This window comes from Gymnodraco acuticeps, unplaced genomic scaffold (genome assembly GCF_902827175.1).
Source record: "Gymnodraco acuticeps unplaced genomic scaffold, fGymAcu1.1, whole genome shotgun sequence".
Classification (NCBI taxonomy): Eukaryota; Metazoa; Chordata; class Actinopteri; order Perciformes; family Bathydraconidae; genus Gymnodraco; species Gymnodraco acuticeps.
The window spans coordinates 356,048-376,357 of NW_022990396.1; the positions used below are offsets into that span (position 1 = coordinate 356,048).

General features: G+C 40.6%; 1 protein-coding gene across 1 annotated transcript in view; it reads left to right on the forward strand.

Annotated features, from left to right (window-relative positions):
• The window catches only part of veph1 (ventricular zone expressed PH domain-containing 1), a 101,869-nt gene that overhangs the window by 74,261 nt on the left and 7,298 nt on the right, over positions 1–20,310 (forward strand). Inside the window, exons 12-13 of the mRNA XM_034224567.1 lie at positions 10,510–10,624; positions 19,804–19,940. Coding sequence (XP_034080458.1) covers positions 10,510–10,624; positions 19,804–19,940 — 252 coding nt within the window. The remainder of the gene's footprint in view (positions 1–10,509; positions 10,625–19,803; positions 19,941–20,310) is intronic.

A 20,310-nucleotide genomic window follows, 5' to 3' on the forward strand; every position in this document is an offset into this window, starting at 1 on the left:
ACATTTGAAAAAATAACAAAAACAAATAACTCAGGGATCATTTAAAAGTATTTGGTTGTTTTTCATGTGCATTTGGATGAGAGATGGATACTAAAAACAACGTACTGATGAGATTGAATAACATGCAGAATAGAAAACCCAGGAGGATGGTGGGAAGATGTTGGAATAGGCAGAATAAAATAGGAAATTGTTGGGGTAATTGTCACAGAGGATGTGGCAAGAGAAAGAGGTAAGGAGGAAATACATGGCATGTGGAAGCCTGAGAGTGGAGATACTGCATCTATTGTTTCACCACTGCTCTGTCTCTAGCCCACAGTGAGAGTGTTTGTTGATACAAGTTTAGAGTAGATAAAGTGTGGTGGAGGAAGAGGATGAAGGAGGAAGGCTGAATACCAACAGATAGAGTGAAGCTTAGGAAAGAATGCAGACTGGTTAGATGAACATATTTGGGGAAGGAAAGACCTAACAAAGCAGGATGGGAAGACAAAAGAAAGGGCAAAAATATATGTTTTTTTTCTTCGAATTGTTGCCTCTCTTTGCCTGCTTTAAATGGATTGTATTACACAGCTTAGTTGAATACTTGATTATTATTGGTCAATTTGAACATTCCAGAGGTCTGCTATTTATAGATGGATATAGATCTGCTAAGTAGAACAGACCGTTGCTAAGGAGAACAGACTGTTGCTAAGGAGACTAAGGAGAACAGAACGTTGCTAAGGAGAACAGAACGTTGCTAAGGAGAACAGACCGTTGCCAAGGAGACTAAGGAGAACAGACCGTTGCTAAGGAGAACAGACCATTGCTAAGGAGACTAAGGAGAACAGACCGTTGCTAAGGAGAACAGACCATTGCTAAGGAGAATCAAGGGAATTTGTGCAGTCATATTTAACCAAAGTAATAAGTCTGGTCAATTTAACACCAGCTGTTGAAAACAAACATTAGTTTTCCACCATCAGAAAACACAGGGGAATCATTTTTGAATATTTGTATATTTGTGGGGATCAATATACTTTGGAGTCATGATGACTAAACTGTCCCCATAAAGAAAAGAAAAATAGAACAAGAGAAGGAAAGAGGTTAAAAGACAGAGAGCTGGATGTCAGAGAAATCAACAGAAGAAGACAGACAGGAAGTAAACACTAACGGTAACAGCAGAAGAAATGAAAGGACGAAAGTCAGAGAGACAAAAACAAAACCTGCTCCTTGTTTATTCCCTTCCTCCACTCCCCTTTCCAACACTCCCACTTCTCATGCACTCACCTTTCTCCTGGCTCACACTCTCCTCTCTGCTCCTCCTTCTGCCTCCACCTCTTTCTGTCTTTATGTTTTTCTGGTTAAGTTATTTAAAAAACCTCCAGAAAGCTTCTCTGTCCTCTCGTCTCCTCTTCTGCACTCTCCAGGTTCAAATGAACTTGTACAACCTCATCAACAAGAGTACTATTATAACTGACTTACTGTAATTTTTTAAATCATAATTTTAAAAATTATTGATTCGAAAATAATATGAAACAGTACTATTACGTCTGGGTCTCTGTGTTTCATTAAAGCTCGGCTTTGTGTGTGTGTGTGTGTGTGTGTGTGTGTGTGTGTGTGGTGTGTGTGTGTGGTGTGTGTGTGTGTGTGGTGTGTGTGTGTGTGTGTGTGGGGGGGGGGGGGGGGGGTGGGTGTGTGTGTGTGTGTGTGTGTGTGTGGGGGGGGGGGGTGGGTGTGGGGGGTGGGTGTGTGTGTGTGTGTGTGTGTGTGGTGTGTGTGTGTGTGTGGGGGGGTGGGTGTGGAACGAGTCATTTTGTGAGAGAGAGAGAGAGAGCCGGAGATCGTTGTTGTTAGCTTCTGGTGCTAGCGAGCTACGTTAACGGATATAAGGAGTTTTTTCAACAACAAGGTGGAGGAGAGTCCTCTCCTGTCAGACTGAGAGTCTCAGTGAGCTAAAGGACTCTCTCTGTGTTATCTCAGTGGGTCTCAGACGTTTTGGTCACTATTAATGTAAACAATTATTTCCGAGGCACACGTTTATATGATCATTATAGTTATAAAAAAATAAGAGAATAAATGAAAAACAGGTATGAAATACTATATGACAGTAAAACAAGAATAACATTTAAAAGGGTGAATTGTAAAATATCCATAAAGAAAAAGTAAATCTGTTTACAGTTCTGTTTCAAATGGGTGTTGAGAGAGGTATCCATAGATCTCTTCATTTTGCTCTCAAAGTGCACCAGATTGATGCATTTAACTTCAATATTTAAAAATAAATCTTCCCGGGGTAGCTTGCCCCCGGACCCCCCTATGTGAGGTCCACACACCACCTATAAAAATAGCACTTTACCCCTGCTTACACTTATATGCCGTGAGCTGATTATCGAGCCTTCATTGTAACTGTCACACTGTGTATATGCGTGGGGAGTGTTGCAGTAGAAAATTAAACTGTAGCGACCGGTACATTAATGGGAAACCCTAAATGTTTGAGCACCCTCTATGAAACGTCAAGCTACCCCACAGCACCCCCAAAATAAATCTCTGGCGCCGCCACTGAGCCTGACTATTTGTGTTGGGAGGGCCCGACTTTTTTTTTTCTCCAAAGGGGGGGCCTGACAGAAAAAGTTTGAGAACCACTGCTGTAATGTGTGTCTTCTTTGAACTTTAAAGTTAAAACAAAAACAGGCACTTACTACAGACTGATTTAATTCCTCTTGTTTAATATATAGCCTTTTAGAACGTAGCATTAGAGCAGATTCAGTGCAGTTTTCCATCCCTGTTGATATTGGTATCCTTCATGTTTGGATAACATCTTACATCTTGATCAAATTATAGGAGAAAAAAAGTACCACCAGGAGAGCAACATGCTTCCATTTCCCCTGTTTCTCCTCCCTATCCCCTACGCAAAAATAAATTAGTTTTATTTTTTTATTTTTGATCAACACCAGCCGTAAAACAAAATCTACAGTCAACAGCAAGTTAGCTTAGCTTAGCATCATGACTTGAAACAAGTGGAAACAGCTAGCCTTGCCCTGTCTGAAGATAACAACATCTGCCCTATTCTGCTTTTTGGGGTTTTCCTTTTCCTGTAGTGTGTTCAATAGTTTTCAGTGCATGTAAATGGTCTGCAATGGCTAACATCCCTGTGTAAAGTCCTCTTGTAAAGGTTACTAATTAGTTGTTCTGGTTTAAGCTGCACATATGATAACGATTTACAGAAATTAGCTGCGTGCTAAACAAGTGACGTGAGGATGGACGGATTATATTCAGACTCACATAATCCAGCCATTGTTCCTTCATCTCTTCATTGAATCCACCTCTCTGCTCCTGATGAGTGTAATATGGTTTTGATGTCCTTTTCAGCCTGTTGCTCAGTTGCACATTTGTCACTGTAAACACAGCGGCTTCCTCCTGAAGGCTCATTCAAAAACACACACAAATCATTTACTCCCTGCATCATAGCCTGTCAGCTGTGAGCCGTGTGGTGACACACAAATTGCTCTTAATGGACAAATGCTACCTTACTCATATAATATAATGACTCATCTAATGTGATTTATCCTCTCTTATGTCTCAACCTCTGACTCACAGCGTGTCTTACATCGGTTTTCCGCTTCTGATTTTATTTGTTTGTTGCTGCTTCAAAGAAAGATGATTCACATCAGCTTTGTAATCACTTAGCAATGTTAATGCCTTTTTAATACCCTTGACATTCGTTTGGGAATGATTTGGTGGAAAAAACAAACAAACAATTCTGAGTAAAATCAAGAATTATTCAATGTGTAAATGTTATTCCTGTTTGCAATCCTCAAAAGGAGTTTTTGTTCCGGGCACAATTTGACTTCAACAACTTTTATCTGTGTCACATTATTTCATTATTCCCTTAAATGAGTATCCTGGATTCAACAGAATTGATCGCCATTGACTGGACAAAGTATTTTGATAATTTACTTAAAGGTCCCATGTCATGGCCATTTCTACTGATCATAATTCAATTGTTGAGGTCTACTAGAATACATTTATATTGTGCAATTTTCCAAACTCACATTGGTTTCTCATACAGCATCTCTGTATAGTATGTGTATTCACTCTCTGTCCTAAACGGCTTGTTGGAGCTCCTGCCCCCCCCCCCTCCCTGTGAGCCCAGTGGCAGTGACAGCGAGACACAGCGAAACCCAGCCCGAAACACACACACACACACACACCCGCAGCCTGGCTGGGAGTTTGTGTGTGTGCCCAGGCTGAGTTCCGCGGTGTCTCGCTGTCTCGCAGACCCCACACCAGTGAGCCAGCTCACAGTGTCCCGCTCCTCGCAGCAGCGAGCCTCGCAACGTCCCGCAGAGTGTGTGTGTGTGTGTGTGTGTGAGGAAGTCTGCCGATTGGTCCAAACGTAACGGCTCCGCGGACGTAACCCGTTGCGTTACGTCACTATACGCGAAATACGTCATTATACCCAAGAAGTAAACAATGGAAAAAGAGAAATCTCCAACGAGGCGTTCTGGGGCAGCACAGACAGGTCTTTTCTGTGTTTTCTGAGTTTTACTCGCTACAGGGTGTACTTTGAGGGTTTTTGACTCTGCAGACCGTTTACATGCAGAAAAAGCTACATAACACACAAGGGGACGGGTAATAACCAGAAAAGCATGACATGGGACCTTTAAATAAAGTGGCTATAATCAATATGTCTGAATCTGCAGCTCCTCTTGGCATCACAGAGCTTTACTGTGACTTTAACACAAATGTACTGGTGAATATGGTTTTCTATGGGAGAGGATTAGAGTTCACCTACAATGTGTTGGAGCGCTAGCCAATAGAAGCACGAGTGTTACATACTGATGTCATCATGTTGCAGGAAACTCCGTCTGGGGGGAACTTTGGGATTGTAGTCTTTGCAGATATTTACATGCACACAAACCTATATGACGCACTACAGGAAAGGGAAAACCCCCAAAAGCAGAATAGGTCCTATAGGATTCTTTTTTGAATTCTCTATCTTGTTTTCTTTATTCAGTCTTCATCCCGATTTATGTGTCACACATGCTCAGATGTATCAGTATTAATCATTATTAGGATTTTGTACAGTTGCAACATGTTTCTCCTCAGTTCCCTGAATCGTATCTATAAATAATCTTCGCATAAAACCACACATGTTCCTGTTTATCGGTATCTGCAGGCAAAGCCGTTTCACCTCAAATGTTTAGTTTGAACACAATAACTCTGATGTATGGAGGAATCTAAAAGCGCTGTCACTCTTTCAATCGTGTGTGTGTGTGTGTGTGTGTGTGTGTGTGTGTGTGTGTGTGTGTGTGTGTGTGTGTGTGTGTGTGTGTGTGTGTGTGTGTGTGTGTGTGTGTGTGTGTGTGTGTGTGTGTTAAAATATAGGTTCCAATGGGAATACACACATTAAAAGCAGCATTTACAACCTTGCTCATTAACATCAAGGACTCTCTTGAAGAGGCGCAGGTCGAGAGTTCCAAAACACACCATTAGCTTAGCGTTACAGCTACCTGTTTTTATTACACTTCTCAAATACAGCTCCCTCTGCGGGTCTCATGGTGAGAAATAAAACTCTTAAATAGATGATCAGAAAATGAAAAAAGACTTCAGAGACTTGTGCGTTTTGGTGGTCAGGATATAAAACTTTAATGTAATTCTAGAGAGATTAGCGTGGCACAGCAATCATAGCAATACAATTAGTTATTGTACATAAAATACAATATGAGCACACACACACACACAATAAGGATATTTAATATCACAAGGAGTTAAGGACTAATGGCAGCAATCAGCGTTTCCGTCAGGGGGGCGTCTTGCCATCATTTGACGCCCTTATTCAGCTCGGGACGCCATAAACTCGAGCCGAGGGCGTCCAAAAATATTAATAATTCGAGAGAGAAGATCGAGAGTTTTTATTGCTTGAAATAACGAAAAGGAAAAAGGACAAGGACATCCCTCTGTTGGTGGGGCAAAGGAGTCTGGTGGGATTCTTTTCGGAGTATTGAAGATCGTTTCCCCGACATCGAAGGTGCCTGCCGCAGGACAACAACACGGAACGTGCGCGATTTAGACGCGATGAGCGGGGGGGTTTTTAGTGGAGCACGCGCGTGAACTGCGAGCGCCGGAGCCTCGCAGCGGCGAAACTGAGGCTCCGTGGTAAACTGTGGTAACATGAAGAGACGTTTGGGAGCCGAAACAGCCGGCGCTTTAAGAGAGCCGAGCCAAATGATCCGGCTCACTAACGTAACAAGACAGTATCTATAAGGGATGGCTCAAGTCAACCCCCCCCCCCTGCTCTCGGGGTGGACGCCCTCTCAGCCCTGGTCTGGTGGAAACACTGGCAGCAATTAATCATCTTCTTAAATGTTTCTGTTTTCCGCCATAACAGTCGTAAAATAAATGTGTTTTATCTCCTGGGTTTAACTGTCACTGAAGTATATTTGTGTGTTTTGAAGGAAAGTATAACTAATACCATCTGCAGGGGGTCTACAGGGATAGCTATTGGTTTCCATCACACACACACACACACACACACACACACACACACACACACACACACACACACACACACACACACACACACACACACACACACACACTGAGGCACAGTCCATAACTGGAATGTCAAGTACCTCTAAGAGTCGAGAGTCACTCATCATTATGTGTATGTGTGTGTTACTGTTAATGCAGGAAGACATCGTATGGAAACTTTGATTCTTTTGAATATGTGGCCCTTCGGCTGAAATGCTCCTCTCGAGCTCTGTTCCTAAATATCTATAGACCACCCAAATACTGTGCAAGCTTTTTTGATGACTTTACTGAACTGCTGTCTATAGTGTGTATTGACTTTGACCGTCTAGTCATTGTTGGTGATTTTAACATCCATGTTGACAACCCCCAGGACAGAGGGTCTAAAGAACTGTTTTGTGTTCTTGATAGCTATGGACTGACTCAGCATGTGACGGAGCCCACGCACAATAAGGGGCACACTCTGGACTTAATTATCTCAAAGGGTCTGAATATCTCTAAGGTTGTGGTGACTGATGTTGCACTCTCTGACCATTCCTGTGTTTTCTTTGAGAGCTCTATTTCTGTTCACAAAAATGTTCAAAAAGAGGTAACCACAAAGCGATGTTTAACTGAAAATACTAGGGAAATGTTTACTCAGAATTTCTCTTCCACACTTGCCCCTGCTAACATCTCAGTAAATGAGCTAGTAGATCATTTTAATTCAAAAATTAAAAATGTTATAGATGCCATTGCTCCAACTAAGGTAAAGGAAGTGTCTGGCAAGAAAATTTCTCCATGGAGAAAGGCCATGAGCGTGAAAACAGAAAAAAGAGAATGTCGAAAAGCTGAACGCAGGTGGCGAAAAACAAATCTCCAGGTTCACTTTAAAATCTATAAAGAGAGACTTGGCCTTTATAATTTGGAATTGAAAAACGCACGACAATCGTTCTTCTCTGACATCATTACCAAAAACAAAAACAACGCACGTGCCTTGTTTGCTACCGTCGACAGACTAACTAACCCCCCAGTGTCAGTAGCCTCTGAATTTCTATCCACCAGGGCGTGCAATGATTTTGCCTTTTTCACTGACAAAATTCAGAAAATCAGACAAGCAGTCAGTGCCTCTGCATCAGGAACAGCAAATGTGTTGTCCCTATGTCCACCTAACATCAATTCAAACACCATGACACAATTCCATCAGATTAATGATAAAAACCTAGAGGACATTATACAACTTCTGAAATCCTCCTCCTGCTGCCTTGATATTATTCCAACAGGATTTTTCAAAGATGTTTTGCCTTGCATGGCCTCAGATCTACTTCATATAGTAAACAAATCTCTTCACTCAGGTATTTTTCCACAGGCCCTGAAAACTGCAGTCATTAAACCGCTCTTAAAAAAGAATAATCTAGATGCTTCAGTAATGAACAATTACAGGCCCATATCAAACCTCCCATTTCTAGGTAAAATCATTGAAAAAGTTGTTTTTCAACAGTTGAGTAATTTCTTGCATTTAAATAACTGTTTCGATGTGTTCCAGTCAGGCTTTCGTCCAAACCACAGCACTGAGACTGCTCTTGTAAAGGTCTTCAATGACATCCACTTAAACACAGACAGTGGCAGAACTTCAGTGTTAGTATTATTAGATCTCAGTGCTGCATTTGACACTGTTGACCACAGCATATTACTAGACCGACTGGAAAACTGGGTGGGACTTTCGGAAACAGTTCTAAATTGGTTTGAATCCTACTTAAAGGACAGAAACAACTTTGTTTCTATTGGTAAATACACATCTGAGTTGACAAATATGACATGTGGGGTTCCTCAAGGCTCCATCTTGGGGCCTCTTCTCTTTAACATCTACATGCTACCACTGGCTCAGATAATGAAGAACAACAAAATAAGTTACCATAGCTATGCAGATGACACACAAATTTACTTAACAATTTCACCAGGAGACTATGCTCCAATTCAAACACTGAGTAAGTGCATTGAACAAATCAATGACTGGATGTGTCAGAACTTTCTCCAATTAAACAAAGATAAAACTGAGGTAATGGTTTTTGGAGGCAAGGCAGAATGTATAAAAGTTAGCGCTGAGCTTCAGTCTGCAATGTTCAAAACAACAGATAAAGCCAGAAATCTAGGTGTAGTCATGGACTCTGACCTGAGTTTCAACAGTCACATTAAAACAGTTACTAAATCAGCCTACTATCACCTAAAGAATATATCTAGGATGAAAAGACTAATGTCACAGCAGGATTTGGAAAAACTTGTCCATGCCTTTATCTTCAGTAGACTCAACTACTGCAATGGTGTCTTCACAGGTCTCACTAAAAAATCTATTAGGAAGCTGCAGCTGATTCAGAACGCCACTGCTCGAGTCCTCACTAACACTAAGAAAGTGGATCACATCACTCCTGTTCTGAAGTCTTTACACTGGCTTCCTGTGTGTCAAAGAATAGATTACAAAATACTACTGCTGGTTTATAAAGCACTGAATGGTTTAGGCCCAAAATACATTTCTGACCTCCTGCTAAATTATGAACCATCCAGATCTCTCAGGTCTTCAGGGACTGGTCAGCTTTCTGTCCCCAGAGTCAGAACTAAACATGGAGAAGCAGCGTTCAGTTATTATACTCCAAATATCTGGAACAAACTCCCAGAAACCTGCAGGTCCGCTGCAACTCTGACTACTTTTAAATCCAGGCTGAAGACTTTTCTTTTTGTCGCTGCTTTTAATTGAACTATTCATATCTTAGACTGCACTGTAACTTTTATCCATGTATTTTTTCTTTTAATGTTTATTTTATTAGCTTTTCTTTTTAATGACTGATTTTAGATGCCCTTTTCTTAATGTCTTTCATTTTTTGTAAAGCACTTTGAATTGCCTTGTGTTGAAAAGTGCTATATAAATAAATGTGCCTTGCCTTGCCTTGTCTTGCCTTACTGCATTTAGATCAGCTGTAATAGATTTCTTTGGGCTGGTTTATCGTCTCCTGTGACGTATTATTTTCTCAGTGTTTCTGTCCTTTAATAATGGTTTGTGCTGTGAACAATTGAGACATAGAGACAGCACTTGATCAGAATCAACCTGACAACTAATACACTTAGTTTGTTTCATCTGGACACACCTGTTATCAACACAATAGAGCCTTTTTTTGGGGGGAGGTTCTCCACAAATATAGTTTAAAACATAGCATGACAACATATGTAAGGGATCGTGTGCAGCAAGGCGGTTATTAATGGAGAAAAAACACCGACAGGGTGATCAGTATCTCGACTGACGGTCTGATAGCAGAACTATCGAAGGTCTGAATTGACCAATTACAATCAAGTATTCAACCAAGCCATGTAATAATATAGAATAATTTACCTTATATTCCTTTTCTTGTTTTAATTAAGTCCTTGGATGAATAGGCTTTCACATCAAGGACATGGGCCAGAAAACAGTCAAAACACTTGAAAATGTCGTCTCTAGTCCAGTACAGTTTGCATTATGTGTTAAAAACCAACATGGAAGTGGACTGCTATTTTAATGGAATAAAACAGTTTAAAAGGGATTTCTCAGCAGCATGGGTCTCTTTGGAAATCTCTAAAATATGCTCTGCATGCACCAGTATCATTCTCCACCGACAATATAAACACATGTGACATACATGATGAAGTAAGTGAACTTAAGTATGGAGCAACATTTCTAATATGAAAGCTAAGAGGCGTGGGAATGGAGGTATGGGGCATTCTACTCAGGCATGGTACAAATCACTTGCACCTTATAGGAAAACATGTGCAGATGTAAAATAAACAAATAATAGTTGGATAGAGTGGACTTTTTTTGGCAAATAGGCCTTATGAACAACACAAGGACCCTGAAACTGAATCAGCCGCCGTACATTTTATTATTTACATCTGTACTGTGAAATGTCTTCTGTGGAACAATCACTATTGTCAATATTATAAGTAAAAAGTTCAAATATAGTTTCAGGACCTATAATAAATATTCCTTTTCCTCCTCTTCTGTCTCAGGACCTGGACAGTCTCCAGGTTCAGCTGGACGAGGTGCGCTTCTTCGACCTGTTCGGCTACAGCGAGGAGGGGGGGTGGCTCTGCTTCATGTGCAACAACCCTGAGAAGGCCACAGGTACACACACACACACACACACACACACACACACACACACACCACACACACACACACACTCAAACACAGGCAAAAATGTACATATTCTCAGAGGTGGAAAGGAATAAGTACATCTATTCAAGTGCTCTACTTATGTGCTTATACTTTTGTACTTTTACTTAAGTTACATTTTGCCAGACTTCTTCTTGCAACAGCACTTCTACACTGTAGTTGTAAAATGTCATCTAGGCAATCAGAGCAGACTGGGCTCTGGTTTCAGACAGAGGGTGAAAAGAGGTGCTGCAGCACAGGCAGTATGAGAAAAATAAAGAGCTTTTTGAACATTAAAGCCTGGAAACATGTCAGAGTAGAGACACAACATACTAATATGAACCTGAAAGTGTGCATAATATGGCCCTTCATATTAATATGAAAATCATTATTAAGAAAACGTTTAATTTGTGTACATATAAATCGACAGGTCAATGAGGATGAACAGGCTGATGAAATAAGATCAAATCAATAAATGCATAGCCCAAAATCTGAAGCAGACAAAAACAAATTAATAATAAATTCACTCTTTCTTTTTCTCCTATATTAACATGAAATGACTCACTTTGAGGTTTCATCTGTCTTCTCTAAATAGAGGAAGAAAAGTGGGATGTTAAAAGATTTGATTTCATGTTTTGTAAACGTGTCACCATCACAGTGCGGAGCTGCCTGGGATGTTTTCACTCAAAATGCCTTCAGGGGGAATGATCTTTTCCCAGAACAGTGGAGGTAAATGGAGCGGAGAGCGGCTTTTATTTAATGGCTGCCAGTCTGATTTGAAAGGTCCAGTACTGAGTTAATCAGGGGCATCATGACTCACTTCTGATTAGTTTACTTTGGGCCGCAGTACTCACTTAACCCCCGTCGGTAACCTGATGAAGTCAGTCTTGGAAAAGTGGCTGGATCCTTAAATCCCATTTAGATTACTGTGTGTTTCCTCTACACACTGGAGACTTAAAGCAGTGTTAAACATGGCAACATCTAAAAAGGAATAAGCAGTGGAATACATACATTTACTCTAAAGTAAAGTAGAGGTACTTGCACTCAGGCTTAGGGAGTAACGGGACAATGTTATCTGTATTTACTGACAGTTACATACAAAAATATGATTACTGTTACATTTCTAAAAATGGTGGATGTATGTAAAAACCTAAAGAGCATATAGTGTTTGCTGTAAAAGGATCAGATTGTATTTCTTCTTTGTAAGCTGTACAAAGAAGACATAAATACTAGGCTAATACTTTAAGTGAATCTATTTGCCTACTGCCTGAATCTGCTTTGTGGTTTTCACTTTCTTTGGTTCATTTGTTCTGTTTTTAATTCAGTAGGTGAATTTATATGTTCATAAAATAGTGTGTGTGAGTTTAACTGTGTGTATGAAACTAAACCGGAGTATTTTCCATCAGCTCAGATTTTATTTCTGCTTGTTTAAACTGTAGTATGTGCTCATGTGTTTCTTTGTTGGTGTAAAGGCTACTGCCTGAATATGCTTCATGAAAGGGAGGTTTTCCTATAAATAAAATCTCTGAGCAGAGGACACATGTGTGATCCTAAATATGTTCTTCTTTTCCGAGGTCACATTGTTCTGTTGTGCCTGTTAGTCTCACATCAGGGCAGTTATTGGTGATATAGGAGGACTTGAAAGAGGGAAGTCTGTTGCAAATGTTTTGGGATGAAGAAATATGCAGGGTGGGGAGATCAAAGGTAAACATTAAATGATACGGCTTCTAAGAACTTTAAATCAACAATAAGTGGCAGTAAACGTGCATCCCATCGTGTGTGTGTGTGTGTGTGTGTGTGTGTGTGTGTGTGTATGTGTGTATGTGCTTTAGACAGAGAAAGGTTCACATTACTGCATCGGTGTCTCAGGTTTTTATGTAGTGATAAACAACTTGGGTTACAGTATGTGAGCTTAGTTTTTATTATTTTATTGAGCATGCTTCTTTGATTTTACAAACATACATCATAAGTGTGCAATGTAACTTCTCTCAAATTACACACACACCAGCTCTTTTCTGTTTCTTGTTATCTGTAAATTGCTAGATTTCTTTCCCCAACTGTTGATCAGTGGGGCCAAAATATAAACCAAAAGAACACAATTATTATTACCAATCATGTTTTTTGTTTGTACATTACAATTGGGTTTTGTGACAGCGGTTTTTACATGCCACTGCGAAAAAGTTTCCCAATTTGGGATTCATAAACTATATCTCATCTAGTCTAAAAATGTGTTAAAACTAGGGCTGTCAAGTTAATGTGTTAATAACGCAAACAAAAATTAACGCCACTAATTATTTTAACGCGATTAACGCATGTGCATTTTTTGTCCTCGGCCGCCCCGTAGTTTCAGAGCGCATCGAGTTTAAAATACCATCTATACAATCCAAGCACACTGCTGATGCCGACAGCCCCGCTCCTGCCGCTCGCTTGCGGCAGACCACACTTGAAAGTGTGCGGGGGAGACGCCTGGACACGTCTACGAGCAGCTAACTTTCAACAAAGATCGCTAAATGGGTGGCGACAGCTTGCAGGCCAATTAACATTGTGGAGGACGAGGGGCTGCGTGATATAATTCGGGTCGCATCCAACGACTGCACTTATGAATTGTCTTCCAGAGCCACAACTGTACGAAAATACACAACTTGTATGAAGTCCAAAAAGCAAAAGTAGAGGAGGATTTAAGAAAGACTTCCACAGTTGCGCTCACCGGAGACTATTGAACTTCACTCAGTAATGACTGTTACCTCGGGGTCACAGCGCATTATTTTGACCCACAGTGGGAACTTCAGTCTCATGCTTTGACAGTTATGAATACAGAGGAGCGGTTTCGCCGACACACACACACAAACACACTTTGTATTGAATTATTGTATTGTATGAGAGAGGTTCCAGGTTGAATTGAGGCGAATATTTGTAATGTTCAGAGGTTGTTGTGTTTAATATTCATGAGAATATTTGTCATTGTTCAAATGATAATAAACAAAGATTTGCATAAAGCATATTTTTCCACTCATATGTTGATAAGAGTATTCAAAACTTGAAAAATATCCCTCTAAGGTGCATTTAGAACGGATACAAAATGTGCGATTAATTTGCGATTAAACTATTTTAATCAGCTGACAGCCCTAGTTAAAACCCAGCAGAGCAGAGTCGAGTCACTCTTATATTTTCGAATACATTTATACAAAGACCCAGACATGCCTCCTGTATCTGATAAAACCTGTAACAAAAAACATATTGAGACACACATTGCTTCACTGTTCAGCTAACACACACACTGTTCACCTCAGCAGTGATGAGACTTTTCAATGAAACAGGAAATGAACACATTCCTCTGTAATTAAACAGCTTGTACTTGAGTACGTGTCATATGAGTCGCAGTCGCTTTCTGTTACTTGTAAGTCAGTGAATTTAACAGTCTTATATTGATATATGTGTATGTAGATGTGTATTCCCTGGAGGGAGACAGGTGACCCCTCTGTGACCTTAACCACCGGAGGCCTGATGTATTTGTCTCAGTCACATGAACTCAGTGGCCTCAAACAACGCTGTCAGTCAGCTGATCATCAGTCAGCTGATCCTCAGTCAGCTGATCCTCAGTCAGCGGTCGACTCTCTGCTGCATAACTCTGAGGAAACAGGGCTACCTTCATCTTGTGAAAAACATTGATACATCACACTGTGACCATGTAGTCGTGTATGTGAATGTGCCAACCATTAATGCAGCCTGTTGCAGTTTCTCCCGCTAGATTTAGTCTATTTTCAACTTTTTTGTTGTTAATAACCTCTATTAGTAAGTTATTAAGCTGTACCCTCAGTAAACGTTCTTGTAGAGAGATTTTCTTTTGTTCGTTTCGACCAGTCTATGTGCGTCCACTACATGGCAGCCTTGTTTACACCAAGGACAGCTGATTGCACTAAAGCAAGCTAGTAGCTAGCATGGTGGTAGGAGCAATAGCTATCCCCACTGAAATCTGGAGAAGAACAAAGAGGATGCTGGGTAAACTGAAGAGACAAAGGAGGTGACCTGGGTCCATATTTATGGAAAAGGAGATATAAGCCATGCCTCCCCCCGATCATCATAAGGTCACTGGCTGATGAAATGGACGAGCTAACGGCGTTAGCCAGGAGTCAGACGGAATATCTTGAGTGTAGTTTAATGAGCTTTATCGAAACATGCTTGCACCAGATATCTGACTACAACGTTCCCATCGATGGCTTCCGGACTGTTTGGACCGACAAGGATAGCAGTGAGAGCTTCATCATGTCTTCATCATGAGCCTGAGTCTTCATCATGTCTTCATCATTAGCCTGAGTCTTCATCATGTCTTCATCATTAGCCTGAGTCTTCATCATGTCTTCATCATTAGCCTGAGTCTTCACCACGAGTCTGAGTCTTCATCATGTCTTCATCATTAGCCTGAGTCTTCATCATGATCCTGAGTCTTCATCATGTCTTCATCATTAGCCTGAGTCTTCATCCTGATCCTGAGTCTTCATCATGTCTTCATCATTAGCCTGAGTCTTCATCATTAGCCTGAGTCTTCCTCATGAGCCTGAATCTTCATCATGTCTTCACCACGAGTCGGAGTCTTCATCATGTCTTCATCATGAGCCTGAGTCTTCATCATGTCTTCATCACGAGTCGGAGTCTTCATCATGTCTTCATCATGAGCCTGAGTCTTCATCATGTCTTCATCATCCTTCTGTGTCTTCAGAGGGTCTTTGTGTTGTGGAGGACGTCCTAGATGCAGCACATATCACTCACATACAGTATTGACCATATTTGCATGCTGTTTCCATTTTCATTATTTTATCACGCTGTAAATGCTCAAACATAGTAAAACTTGCCTGCTGGGATTCCACAAACACACAAACAAGGAGCTGCTCTCGTGTTTTTATTGGTGGATCATCAAAAAGAGAGACAGTTAAAGTGTTGTAAAGGCCAAAGTGAAGCAAGAGGTTACTGCAACTCCCATAATGCTTTATGATTTACTTTAACTACTGGAATGCCTTTGAAGTGAGCGGTAATGAGTAGAGGGGTTTGTGTGTGTGTGTGTGTGTGTGTGTGTGTGTGTGTGTGTGTGTGTGTGTGTGTGTGTGTGTGTGTGTGTGTGTGTCACTCCTGGCTGCCTCTTAGTTAAAATTACATTCAGGCCAAAGGGCTGAGCAAAAACATCCCCTCCAGTCAATCAAAATATCATCACGTCTTAAGGTGTGTGTGTGTGTGTGTGTGTGTGTGTGTGTGTGTGTGTGTGTGTGTGTGTGTGTGTGTGTGTGTGTGTGTGTGTCACTCCTGGCTGCCTCTTAGTTAAAATTACATTCAGGCCAAAGGGCTGAGCAAAAACATCCCCTCCAGTCAATCAAAATATCATCACGTCTTAAGGTGTGTGTGTGTGTGTGTGTGTGTGTGTGTGTGTGTGTGTGTGTGTGTGTGTGTGTGTGTGTGTGTGTGTGTGTGTGTGTGTGTGTGTGTGTGTGTGTGTGTGTGTGTCACAGCTTTGTCTGTTTCCTAATTCAAAAAGGTTAAAAAGACCGTAGCCGTGTCCCCATAGGTGGGGCTGTACTGTAATTGCAGTGTGTGTTTTAACATGCCAGAATAAGGTATGCAGGTTCAACATACGCTCTATCATTTGCTAATTCTAATGGTTCAATAAGATGGGAAAAATATGTCATCAAAATAAATAAAGGCCATAAAACAAGCTCACAATGGGTATATGGTAGTGTTTATTTATCAGTTGATATATATTTTTGCATGATCTAATAATCCCAATCTGTAAAAGCTGTCGCATAAAACAAAAGTACTCAAGTGAAGTACAAGTAACTCACATTTGTATTTAGCTACAATACATGGGTAAATGTTTATTCTACAACTGCCATTATTTAATTTCTAAGCTTACCACATAAATAATACAAAGATAATACATTTTTGTGTAACACACCATTTGCATTCTAAACCTCCCTCTTGCCTTTACTTGTCGTTTTTCCCCCTGTAAGACTCTCCATCATTTCACCATCCATCAGTGAGGACACGCTGGACAGAAATTCTCCCCTCCAGGAGTTATGTTGCGAATTCAGGAAACTTGTTTCCAGAACCATATGTTTTCCTAACATTGGTAGTTACCAAGTGTGGTTTAAACTCTCTGTTCTCCTCACACCTCTTCCTGTTGTTGTTGTTGTTGTTGATGTTGTTGTTTCTGCTAATGAGTTGACACTTTAGTCCTGTCCTGTTAGTTTCTTATATTATTCCCAAAAACATTTCGAGAGTCTTTGGCAGATTAGTTTTTACTTTTAAAGGGGCCTATTATGCTTGCATTTTGCATTTTCAGGTTCATATTAGTATTTTGTTCCTCGACTGGGACATGTCTCCATGCTTTAATGTTCAAAAAGCTCTTTATTGTTCTCATACTGCCTGTGCTGCAGCACCTCTTTTCACCCTCTGTCTGACACCAGAGCCCAGTCTGCTCTGATTGGTTAGCTGGCCGGCTCTGTGGTGATTGGTCCACCGCTTAGAGATCTCAAGCCCCTTAGCCTATCATGTACATGTGTTTCAGGCAGGGACACAGGGACCATTGCAGACTATGTGTATACACTAAATGGTTCATTGAAAAAGGGATTTTGTATTTGTAAGCTTTCTATATATGACTGATGGTGATGACTGGGATGCCATTCATCTGACTAAAACAATCACATTGTTTTCCAAATGACAGTCTTTGAGAGAGAGAGAGTGTGTGTGTGTGTGTGTGTGTGTGTGTGTGTGTGTGTGTGTGTGTGTGTGTGTGTGTGTGTGTGTGTGTGTGTGTGTGTTGTGTGTGTGTGTGTGTGTGTGTGTGTGTGTGTCCTCTGCACATTGACTTACTGTCTGCCAGTTTAGACAGAGACACTGATTAATACAACTGGTGGTCAACACACTCCAATCATTAAGGTCTACCTCACCTAACAAAAATGTGTTTCGGGTGCAGAGATAAACTTGTCTGCTGCATAAATCATTCGGCCTCTCTTTGATGGATTTGTCAGCCTGAGGCAGGTGCTAGAGTTCATAACACCGTATGTGAGACACGCTGACGTCAAAAACAAGGACATTAAGACACAACATACACATAAATACAGGGGATGTTCTCTAAGCATTTCATTTATCAGATCCCAACATGTCATCCGCTTCTTCTGCAAACATGCTAAAGAAACCAAGATATATAGAGACATAGGTTTCTCCTCTGCTCGGAGATTTTATCTATAGGAAAACCTGCTTTTCATTAGGTATATTCAGGCACTAGAACAACAATGAAAGTGCCTTTTAAAATGTATTGTATCATAGTAATCCCCCTTTGTATTTAGAAATGTAACAGTAATCTCAATAGGTCTTTTTTTATGTATGTTTTGAGTAGGTTACGTACGATACAAGACAATATGAGGCGATGTGATTCGATACGACACGATACGACAATACTTCAATACCATACAAAACTATACAATACGAAACTATACAAAAGGATAAGATAAGATAAGATAGGATACAATTTGGTTCAATACAATGCAATACGAGACAATGCGACAACATGATAAATATCAGACATACATTTTAATGCCCAAGAAAAGTTACGAGGCCCTTTTAATGCTGTTTAGTTTGGCATTCTGTCAAATTAAAAGTTATTTGATTTACATTGATGTAGAACAGATGACCTTTGAAGGTTAGTCTTGTTTTGCATCAGGCACCTCTGTGAATCATCTTTCCTGCACACACACACACACACACACACACACACACACACACACACACACACACACACACACACACACACACACACACACACACACACACACACACACACACACACACACACACACACACACACACACACACACACACACACACACACACACACACACACACACACACACACACACACACACTCTTATCAGATTGCAGTCATCTCCTGATTGCTTTACTCATCGAGTGGGATACAAAGAGGGGCTCTGTCCTGGTTTACTAGCACCAAAACCTGAAGCTGCCAAACATCTGTTTTCTGGTCTGCAGATAAGTCTTACTGTGGCACACACACACACACACACACAACACACACAACACACACACACACACACACACACACACACACACACACACACACACACACACACACACACACACACACACACACACACACACACACACACACACACAACACAACACACACACACACACACACACACACACACACACACACACACATATATATATATATCAAACATTTACTGAAAACCGATCTGTGATCACTTTAATTCAAATGTTCCTGTTGGTCAGAACAACTTAAGAAGGGACTGTGTCTTCCAACAAAAAGATACCTATGTACATACACTTAAAAACACAATATTCCTGCAGTTATAGATACAAACACACACATGCACACACCACGGTCCAAATACTTGATGCGGGTGAGTTTCTAATCAGACCAGTCCAGTGTGTTCTCCTCTAATCACAAAGATAAAACGCTTTTGTTGATTTAAGCTCATTAATGTTGACTAGAACGTGATAAACTCAGGTTTGCATGCCACAATCTCATGCAAATAAAATGCATGGTGCCAGAGGGGTTATCAAGCATCTTGTATTTAAATAAAAATAAGGAGTAAAGGGAAATTCAGGACAGGATTAATGATGTGAGTATTAGATCAGCAGTGTGGCTACGTATGATACGACACAATACGAGGCGATTCGATACAATACAAAACTATACGTGATGAAACAATATGGTACGATAATGCGATACGAGATAATACAAGACAATATTTTCACCCAGGTGCAAATAGACACTCCAAAAAAAGATCAGTTGTTGGTCATCCAGATCAACTTTTGTGTACCAAAGAAGACAATTTGTATAACATGAATCCCATATTTATGCTGCTATGATACAGGATAAATAGAAAATAAAATAATTACGATCATACACTGGAAAATAGAAAAGCCAGATGCAACAAAATATTCTAACCATGTATGGGGTCTTGTGAATTGTGTGGTGGGACGAATCTGGACTCTCATGGGGAATCAAAATCTATGTGCCGAGTCTAGAAATGTACTGGTCTGTTGCGAAACATGCCACATAGTTGTTTATTTCACAACTACCATTTTTACTCATTGTGGACTTTTTTTCCCTCTAGTTGTGAACCAGGAGGGACAGCCGCTGATCGAGGGGAAGCTGAAGGAGAAGCAGGTCCGCTGGAAGTTCATCAAGCGCTGGAAGACCCGCTACTTCACCTTGGCAGGAAACCAGCTGCTCTTCCGGAGAGGCAAATCCGTACGTAGCCAGTAAAAACAATCGTTAAATTATATTATGTTTTTTAATTTTTTAATTTCCTGTAGTGTGTTATATTTGTTTCTGTGCATGTAAATGCTCTGCAAAGGCTAGAATCTGAAAGTTCCCTCTAGAACAGGGGTGCCCAACCTTTTTTGAACCGAGAGCTACTTTTAAAGTTGCCAGTCTGCCGAGATCTACCAGTCCAAATAGAGAGGCGTAGCCATTACTGACAGCCTACTACCAGGTAAATACACACTTCTACTTGTATAAAACTGACCTTTGTACGATTAATACTTCATAAAATACTGCAGATCCTTTATCTTACCTCTTTCTAATCTACACACATACAAGTATTTAACTGAAGTTACAC